Genomic DNA, 9,715 nt, shown 5'->3' on the forward strand with positions numbered 1-9,715 from the left:
TGCGAAACACGCGTGAACCTATCTCTAAAGAGCACGTGAGCTCCGTCTGCAAAGAGCAGGCTCCGTGGATTCTCCTTCAAACTCTAGGCACGTCCAGAGGTCAGACGCCGTCACACACACCAAGTGCATTTGCGGCGAAACCAGCAGACCCCTCCAGGGCCCGGCCTGGCCGGGGTGGCCACGGACTCAGGCTGTGGACCGCGAGCGTGACCCAGGTTCCACGGACGCATTCTGGGCTCCTGCGCAGCCCGTCCCGGGGCCCGCAGGGCGGTGGCGGCTGCTCAGGGGTCAGTGGCTGACGCACCCTCCCCTGCATCCCCAGGAGCTAGTCGGGCTGACCGTCTCCCCCGGCGAGGGTGGGCGGGGCCTGCTGGACGGCGGGGTGCAGGACGCGGCCCCCCATCCCTCCCACCCTCACCCTGCTGCTGTCCCGGGGCCGGGCGCCCGCCTGCGGGTGGGACATTCCTCCAGGCACCCTCCCCCCCCGCCCGGCTCACACAGCCCGCATCACCTTCCTCAGTCTGGCCGCCCCTGTGCCCGAGCGGATGGCGTCCATCAAGGCTTGCCTGGCGTCCACCGGGGTGCCGAGGGCGCTGGCGCTGGCCCTGGGCGCTGTCCTGGAGGCGGGCGGGGGAGCTGGGGCTGCCGGAGGGGGTGGGGGAGGCAGGGCGGGTGGGGGCTGGCCGCCAGGGTCCCCCAGGCCCGGGGGTTCCGGCCCGGACCTCGCAGCCTCGCGGAAGCTCCGGAGCTCCTCGGAGGCGCAGGATGCCACCTGGGAAGAGACGGCGAGGACACCGTGCCAGGGTCCTTCCCGAGGGCGGCACCGCTGGGTCCTCCCCGCCCGGGGCACCGCCGGCCGGAGCAGGGGCGGTCCTGCCCACGGGGACCTGCCTGTCTGGCAGGTGCCAGGCCGGGGCCACGGGTGCCAACGGGACCCACTGCCGGGAGGACCGCCCCCCACGCAGAGCGCCAGGCACCTGTCTCACTGTCCGGGGATCCTGGCTGTGGAAGCCGGGGCCCCTCCTCCCCGAAACTCAGGTCCACGCTGGCCCCTGAGGCTGGGTCAGACCAGGCCGGGGTGCTGCCTCGGGGGAACCGGCCCTGGAGCCGGGCGGGGCCCCTCCAGGAACCTGGGAAATGCCCAGTGCCGGGGGGGGGGGGGGGAGGCAGGGGAGAGGAGGGACTTCCTGGGCCCGGGCCTCCCATGCAGTGACCGCCCCTCCGCCTAGTCTGGGGGGGGCACCCACATGTGAAAGCCAGTGTCGCCCTGTACTTGGCAGCCACGCCGGGCCACGTGCCACCGGGCAGGCCCGGCCTTACCTTGCGCAGGCTGCAGGCGCCGCGGTGCCCCCGGATGGCGGCCAGCAGGGCCGAGTGCTCGCTCTCCGACTCCACGTAGGACGGCTTCTTGGGCCCTCCCTCCGGCCTGGGCTCCGGCGCCTGGAACATCAGCGGCAGCACACGTCACACAGGAGACGGAGCAGCGGCAGCTGGGAGGCAGCACGCGTCCCACAGCCCTGCCTGCAGGAGGCAGGGCTCTCCCCCGTTCTAAGCCCACGCCGTCCACACGGACCTTGTCTGAACATGACCACCGTGCACTGGGGGCCCCGATGCCGGCCCCTCACCTCGGGCCCCTCCGGCCACGGCTGCTGGCTTCCAGGGCCGCAGACCTGGTGGAGTCCCGGGTCCCACCGGCGCAGTGTGACCTGGGCCAGGTCCTGGGACGCACCTGCCTCAGTTTCCCCTCTAAAGCCTGGAGGAGACGCTCGGCGCTCCCCTGGCTCGGCAGCCTCAGGGGTGACCTCCTGGGCCCCGCACTCACCTCGGACCCAGGAGGGACCGCCGTACGCGGTGCGGCAGGGGAGGGAGGGAAGGTCTGTGTGGTTACCTGCCTGGGTGAGGGCCCACAGGTGAGGGGTGAGGGGAGGCGTGCCCTAAACGTGTTCCTGTTGTGCTTTTTAACTCTCACCCGAGGACATTTCCTCTGATTTTAGATAGAGTTGAAGGGAGGAGAGAGAGAGAGAGAGAGAGAGAGAGGGAGAGAGAGAGAAAGGAACACCGATATGTCTGAGAAAGACACATGGATGGGCTGCCTCCTGCGCACGCCCCGACCGGGGCCGGGGTCAAACCCGCGACCCCTGGGTGTGCAGGCTGAAGCTCTAACCACTGCGCCACCGGCCAAGGCAAAACGCCCTCCTGTTGTTGAGGAGTGTCGGCAGGAGCCGCCCGGCCCGCCTGTCCACCTCCACCCTCTGCTGCCCGAGGAGCAGCTGCGTGACTGCCCGGCCTCCACTCCCGGGCTCCTGGGGCGCCTTCCGGGCAGTCGGGGGCCTGAAGGGGCTGCGGACAAGCCCCACATCCGCTTTATGTCTTCGGTGGTTCTGCTCAGACACTCCGTCCCCTTGTTCACATCCTCCCCGCTGCCCCTGCACCCCGGAGCCCACACGGGAGGGGGGAGGAGGGAGGCCCACAGGGGAGGGGGGAGGCCGTGCCCCCCAGGCCTGCTGCTCACCTTGCGCAGCCCGTCCCTGCCGCCGGCCGAGTGGATGGCCTCCATCAGGGCGCTGTGCAGGGAGGTGTCCTTGGGCGCTGGCCTCTGGACCACGGGGCGAAACTTCTTCTTTGGCCCGAAGATGCTGGGGGGCGGCGAGTCGTCGGCCTCGCGAATCTCTGTGCACAGCACCCCGGGCCTCCCCTCCAGCTCGGGGGCGGCGTGGCTGTCGCTGCTGGATGCCCTCGGGGAGGAGGGGGGCTCGCTGTGCTCCGGGGCCCACCGGGAGCCATTCACCAGGGACCTGCCGGGAGCCCGGTCATCCCCCGGGCGGGGCGGTGGGCTCCCGGTGCCGTCCGGCGTGCCTTTGGGGTCCCAGGCTGAGCCGGTGCTGCGGTCCCTCGGGCTCTGCTTTCCACCCGAACCACAGCCTGGTCCCACGGAGTCACGGTCCCTCCGGGCGGCGGTGGCGAGGGGGAGGGAGGGCCCGCGGTGGGCGCCCGCAGCACAGTCCTGAGCAGACGGCCCCCCGGGAGGGCTGCCCGCCGGGCCCCGGGGCAGGGCTCCCGCCGCCGGTTCTGCTGGCTCTCCCCTGTGGGCTGTGGGCAGGCGACCGCAGGGGGCCGCGGCCTCCTCTGTACACGCGTGTGGCCCCGGGCGTGGGCTGGGGGCCGTGGCGTCTCTCCTGGCGCGAGGCGGTCCGTCCTCCCAGGGCTTCCCGGCTCCGCCCGGCCTCCCCGCCGCGTCGGCCTGGGCTCTGGGGGGCCCCATGCGCTTGGCGATGGCGGAGGCCACGTACTGACTCGACGTCCTCCTCTGAGGCTTGAGGAACAGGACCTGGGAGGCGCTCGCTGCTGGCACCTTCGTGTGACAGGTGGCTGCCGGAGGCGGCGGGCGGGCCCCGGGCTGGGGACAGCGGCCCTCTCCTTGGCGGGCAGCCGGCTGCTGGGGCGATGTCCCTGCGGGGGCCGGGGAGCCGGGCTCCGCCCCGAGGCCGCCTGCTGGATGCTGCGCCGTGGCCGGGGCGGCGGGGGAGGGGGGCCGGCCCGGGAGCTTCTCCGTGGAGCCGGACCTCGGGAGCGCCCGCACGTGGCCCAGGGTCTGCCTTTCTTTCTCGAGAGCAGAGGGCGTGCAGGCCGCGGTCCTGCCCCCGTTCCCGTGGGGACTCACCAGGTTGCCCAGCTCGTCGATCTTGATGGCGCCCGTGGACAGCGACACCCCCCGGTCGTAACACCGCATCTCCGACTTCGGGGGGACGATTTTGTACGTGGTGAGGCCGTGCTTAAGCCCGAAACTCCCGCCTGGGTTCTGGCCCCGCTGATACCAGGACGGAGGTGCCGAGACGGCCTTCCTGTCGTCGGCCGCCTGCCCCGGCCCCGGCCGCGGGTCGGCGGGCTCGGCGGCCTGCGTCCGCCCGCGGGGGCCGGCGCCGCGCCCCTGGCCTGGCTCCTTGGCGCTCCGGTCGGGCCTGGGAGGCTCCGAGGTCGCGCTGGGCTCCGTTTTCACGGGGTTCACATCTTTACGGGGGTCGGGCGAGGCCGCTCGGACCTCCTTCCCGACGTCCTGGGCGCCGGGCCCCTCGGGCCCCCTCCTTCCCTGCTGCGGGGCCTCCCCCTGGGCGGGCGGCTGGCCGGCCCACCCGCTGGCCACGCTCCCCCGGTCGAAAGACCCGGCGTTGTTGTTTCTGTTGGAAAACGGCCCCGACTCCACGGGGTCATCCAGGACCTCCCCGATGAAGGTCACGGGGATGGCGTCGGCCTCACCGGCGAGGATGGCGCCCTGCACGTGGTGACCAGATGCGCTGCCGAGGGAGCCGGTGACGGAGCTGCTGTCGGTCTCATAACTGTCGTCCATCCCTGCGACGGAGCGAGCACAGGGTCAGCGACCCACCGCGCCCAGGACCTCCCGCGCCCAGGACCTCCCGCGCCCAGGACCGCCCGCGCCCAGCGATGGGGCTCCCAGGCTCCTGTGGCACGGTCTTCACATGCATTTCAGTGCCACTGCACTTGCTAAGGGCCAGTCACAGCCTCCCTCCCTCCCCCGCCTCCGAGGAGCCCTGCCCATACCAGGAGGCCTCAGCTGGAGGCCTGGAGGGTCACCCTTTGCTGACTGAACAGCCCCTCCTTCCGCAGCGCCCCCTGGTGGAGGAATCACCCGTGCGCTCCAAGAGACAGCCTCAGAGCCAGTGGGCAGGGATCTCGTGTGTCCGCACAGGCCAAGTTCTCACCTTCCAGGTCCTCGTCGAGGCCGGCCAGGGTCTGCTCCCACTGCCCGGCGATGGGCAGGCCCCCGTCGGCCTCCGGGGCTGCTGTGGCTCTCTCAGCTCTAGGGCAGAGCACAGACAAGGAAGCGCCGCATTCCCCTCGGCTCTCATCCCACGCATCCTTTCTAGAAACATCCACGGAAGGCCCAGCTCCCGTTCAAACCCGTGCCGCTCCCCACTCCCTGCGCCCTGCGGTCCCCGGAGCTGCTCTGACGCAGGTGGCGTGGGGTGCACGTGGGGGCGTGGCCCCGAAGGGTCAGCAGCTCCCTGACCACACCTGCTCCCACCCACCCCGCCGTCCAAAGTCCGCCATCACAGACACGCCGACACGCCGGGGGTCTGTGTGCCGACCTGCGCCGTGTTCGCCACACCTGGCACCTGCCGGGGAGGGGGATGAGGAGCCAGGCCACCGAGCGGCCACGTTTGCAGAGGCACCTGGCGGCCGGGGCTGGACTCCTCACCCCCAGCCCCGCCCACCCAGCCAGGAGGCTCCTGAGCCCACGAGGCGGCTCCCTCCGGCGGTGGAGGCCACGGGCTCTGGCCTGGCGCGGGGACACGTGGCCCAATGTGGCCCATGGCATGCTTCTACGTGGCTTAACCAGCATGCTGGGCAGGTGGCGGAGGGGCAGGGCTTGGAGGGACAGCCTCTGCCACCCACAGGCCGTGCGTCCCGGGCCCTCACCAGGAAACGGGAACCATGAGGCCGGCGAGGCTGACGGCAGCGGCAGGAGGAACGGCTCCCTCTCCTGGCCCCCAGGGCCTCCTCCCAACACCCCCTGCAGACACTCAGGGGCAACCACGACCCGGGAGTCGAAAGGCACCCCTGGGTTTTCACCTGCAGGGGGCTGGCGCCCCAACCCTCTCCCGTGCAGTTGCAGGGCCAGCCGTCCGTTACAACGGCGTGGTGACCCCACACAGCACACGCCGGCGGCCCCGGCAGAGACAGCAAGCCGGTCACCTGCCACCGGCGCGAGCTGCTGAACTCCTCCGGGACCGTGCTGTCTGTTTTCAGAATTGTGTGCGTCCTGATCCAAAGCAGCTTGAGGGGTAAGACGCTCTTCTAAGTGGGCAACGTTTTAAATCGCCTTTGGTCCTCTAACGAGCAAGCGTGTTCCTTCCCAAAGGGGCAGGGCCAGCGGGGGTGCCGGCCCCTCGCCGCCGGGCCTGGGGGCCACGATCGCCCGCCGCTGGCTCTTCCTGGGGCCCTGCTGGGCCGCGGCTCCAGGCCCTGGACTCGGCGTGAACGGATCACCCGGCAAAGCCCAGAGCAGCGCCAACGGCCCCGTTGGGCTTTCCTTCCCACAGGAGACTCAGGAGGAGGTGGGGCTGCCTCTCCCTCCTCCCCCACCGCAGCCCCTCCCCCCGAGGGTCCTCAGGGCCTGCACCCCCCTCTCCCCCGAAGGCCGAGGGAAGCTCTGTCCCTGGGCGGGAGGGCGGCGGCCCTGCACGAGCAGCAGGGCCCGTGGCAGGAAGCGCCGGCTCAGCTCAGCGCCCAGCAGCCCCGCGGGCGCTCGCCCCGGGCTCCAGCCCCGACACACCCCGGCCCTCAGACACGGTTCTTATGGACAGTGTGTTTTGGCTTAAGACCAAGAAAACAAAGAACAAACACAGCCCAGACGGTTAGGTTCCGAGCCGCACAGGCCGGACACACATGACCAGCGGCATTTTCTCACTCGGGGCGTGGCTACGGGGGCGTGGCGACCGTCAGGGCGTCGCTGCCGCCATGATGAGGGCAAAGGACAACGGTGAGCTCGAACCAGCGTCCGCCCAGAGAGGGGAGCGGCCCACTCCCCCTGGGGCAGGGGCAGAGGGCACAGGGTGGGCGCCCCAACGGGGCTCGCCGCTCCCTTGCTGACAAGAATGAGGGGCAGCCTGGCCGGCGTGGCTCAGTGGTTGAGCGTCAGCCTATGAACCAGGAGGTCACGGTTTGATGCCCGGTCAGGGCACATGCCCAGGTTGTGGGCTCGGTCCACAGTGTGGGGCGTGCAGAGGGCAGCCGATCCATGATTCTTTCTCATCATAGATGTTTCTATGTCTCTCTCCCTCTCCCTTCCTCTCTGAAGTCAATAAAAATGTGTTTAAAAAATGAGTTTTTCTGGGAGTCGAATCATTTCTCTTCTAGAAAACCCCCTATGTGCAAATAGAGACCTACATACACCTTGCTCATTATGTCCAGCCAGGGAACCTCAACCACCTACGTGTCCTTTCATTAAAAAATGGGAAAATACACGCACTAATGACATATCATCTTGGATAAACCTTGCACACAGGATGTTGAGGGGAAACGTACACTAAGAGAATGACAGTGTTGCCTGGCCGGCGTGGCTCAGCGGTTGAGCACTGACCTATGAACCAGGAGGTCACGGTTCGATTCCTGGCCAGGGCACATGCCCGGGGTTGCAGGCTCGATCCCTAGTGTGGGGCGTGCAGGAGGCAGCCGATCCATGATTCTCATCATTGATGTTTCTCTCTCCCTCTCCCTTCCTCTCTGATATCAATAATCTCTTACCTAATAATAGACAAAGATGTAAATTGACCGTACCTCTGCTATGCCCACAGCCAATCAGGAGTGAGTATGCAAATTAACCCAACAAAGCTGGATGGTTAATTTGCATATGCAGGCGGGGAGTGGCTGGCCCGGGCGGGATGCCTGCTATGAGGGGGAGGGAGGGGGTGGAGGGAGCTACCGGAGCGGTGCTCCTGTCGGGAGCGAGGACTTGCCGGCTCCCAGGCGGCCGGGAGCAAAGCCAGGGAAAGGAAGGCCTATTCTTACACGAATATCGTGCAACAGACCTCAAACATATATATGTGTTTAAAAGAAAGACAGTGCTTATAAACGGGTATAAACTAACAAGACATCGCTCTGCATGGTTACCGACGCAGGCCCGTGTGGGGAGTGTGCAGACGTGGCTGTGGATCAGGAGGGGGCCCTGGGGGGGGCCCCTGGTGGGCACTAGACACTTAGGGAGCCTCTGTTGGGTCACTGTGGCCAATGACGTCTCCCCTCCCTCCCCCGCCCCTCCCCACTCACCTGGAATGCCAGTGCCCAGGGCCGTCTCTCTCCCACGCGGGGCTCTTGGGCGGACCCAGCTCCGGGGTCCCCACCAGGTCCTGGTCGCTGCCGTCCTCCTGGTCCGTGGCCCACTTATCCCGGGACTTGGTGCTGTCGTGCTGGGAGTCCAGGGAGACGATGTCCGAGGGCGAGCTCATCACCCCCGAGTCCTCCGTCGTGTCCTCGGACGCGAAACAGCTGCTCACAGACACCGTCTCCTCGGCCTCCGCGGGCACCGCAGGGACCCCGTCCGCGCAGGGGCCGCCGGGCCCCAGGGGCGGGCTCGCTGCGGGGTCAGGGCGAGGACACAGGCCACGTCAGCCACACCTCCGGCCCCGCGCCTCCCTGCGCCGCCCCGCACGCGTCCTCCACCCCGCAGACCCAGCGGAAACATGGAGGTTGGGGTGCGAGGGAGGCACACATAGCTTCCCCCAGAGACACCCGACGTGGGGGAGCCACAGGCGCCTGTGTGTGACCGAGAGCGAAATCCCCTCAAAAATCACGGCATCGCGAGCCAGCCTTTGGCTTTTGGTCCATACGGGGCGGCGGTCACACGTTACAGAGCCGCCCCGTGGCCTGGGAAGGCACGGGCCCAGCCTGCCCTGGGCTGAAGGGAAGTGGGTTCTTTAAAGGGTTTAAACATCGGAACAAACTGAGGCCTAAAGGATGCGGGCGGGGACTTGGGACAGCTGCTCCCCGGCCGGTGGCGTGTGGCCTGACGGGGGCACGGACCCTGTCCCCGCAGCCCCGGGCTGGCCCCGCCTTCACTCGCGGGACAGGGAGCTCTGGTCTCACAGGCGATGACCTGAGGGGAGGACCTTCCCGTCCACGGAGGAGGCAGCGTCTCCGGGCCGGGGGCTGGGGGCCCTGATGCTGGGGGCCCTGCCGGGGGCGGGGTGACTCGCCATCGCCGTCGCGCTCCTCTCACGGTGGCGCTGACGCTGGGGACAACCTGGCCACTCGGCACAGCCGTCGGGCCACGGGGAGACACGCTAAGCTGCGCGAGTCATTTCTTCCTCACGCCCCTGGGTCTGTGGTCTGGGAGGGCGGGCAAAGCTCGCGCTGACGCCGATGTCGGAAGGGCAGGCGGGCGCAGCTCCGCACCCGAGTTGTCGTTTTTAAATTTAATGTGGAAACAGCCCGGCCGGCGTGGCTCAGGGGTTGAGCATCGACCCGTGAACCAGGAGGTCACGGTTCGAGTCCCGGTCAGGGCACATGCCCTGGTTGTGGGCTTGATCCCGTGTGGGACGGGCAGCAGGCAGCCGGTCCATGGTTCTCTCTCCTCATTGATGTTTCTCTCTCTCTCTCTCTTTCTCTCTGAAGTTAATAAAAATAAGTTTTTAAAAAGATTTAATATAGACATAGATTTTAAACTTCAGCACCTCCCGGTCTAGGCGAGCCCTGCCTGTGGAGGCTGGGAGAGAGGGCTGGGCTGGGCTGGGGTCCGAGGTGCTGTGTGGAGCACCCGTCCCTGCAAGGGAGGACCAGATGCCGAAAGGACAAAGGCCCGCGGCCGGTGCGCACTCCCCACGCCCGCGCTCCAGAGTCAGGACTCAGTGGCTCTCACAGCTCAGGGTCAGGGACTCAGTGGCTCTCAGCAGCTCAGGGTCAGGGGCTCAGTGGCTCTCAGCAGCTCAGGGTCAGGGACTCAGTGGCTCTCAGCAGCTCAGGGTCAGGGACTCAGTGGCTCTCAGCAGCTCAGGGTCAGGGGCTCAGTGGCTCTCAGCAGCTCAGGGTCAGGGGCTCAGTGGCTCTCAGCAGCTCAGGGTCAGGGGCTCAGTGGCTCTCAGCAGCTCAGGGTCAGGGACTCAGTGGCTCTCAGCAGCTCAGGGTCAGGGGCTCAGTGGCTCTCAGTAGCTCAGGTCAGGATTCAGTGGCTCTCACAGCTCAGGGTCAGGGATTCAATGGC

At 68.0% G+C, this 9,715-nt stretch overlaps 1 protein-coding gene across 1 annotated transcript; it reads right to left on the minus strand.

The window, feature by feature from the left end:
• Nucleotides 1–493: 493 nt before the first annotated feature.
• Nucleotides 494–8,714, minus strand: LOC114233662 (protein cordon-bleu-like). The gene is made up of 6 exons (XM_054726601.1): nucleotides 8,612–8,714; nucleotides 7,786–8,092; nucleotides 4,719–4,816; nucleotides 2,513–4,347; nucleotides 1,321–1,440; nucleotides 494–772 (listed from the first exon to the last, which is right to left on the minus strand). Exons 1-6 carry the CDS (start codon nucleotides 8,712–8,714, stop codon nucleotides 494–496), a joined length of 2,742 nt encoding a protein of 913 aa, XP_054582576.1.
• Between the last annotated feature and the right edge of the window lie 1,001 nt (nucleotides 8,715–9,715).

The sequence above is a fragment of the Eptesicus fuscus genome, chromosome 14 (assembly GCF_027574615.1).
Source record: "Eptesicus fuscus isolate TK198812 chromosome 14, DD_ASM_mEF_20220401, whole genome shotgun sequence".
Lineage (NCBI taxonomy): Eukaryota > Metazoa > Chordata > Mammalia > Chiroptera > Vespertilionidae > Eptesicus > Eptesicus fuscus.

Bases quoted from the DNA above. Each gene is read 5' to 3' on its own strand.
- LOC114233662 (XM_054726601.1), bottom strand. From the start codon at position 8,714: ATGGCGAGTCACCCCGCCCCCGGCAGGGCCCCCAGCATCAGGGCCCCC. The intron at 4,817-7,785 runs GTGAGTGGGGAG...GCTCTGCCCTAG, and splicing joins CCTGGGCACTGGCATTCCAG to AGCTGAGAGAGCCACAGCAG. The intron at 773-1,320 runs GTAAGGCCGGGC...GTCTCTTCCCAG, and splicing joins GCGCCTGCAGCCTGCGCAAG to GTGGCATCCTGCGCCTCCGA.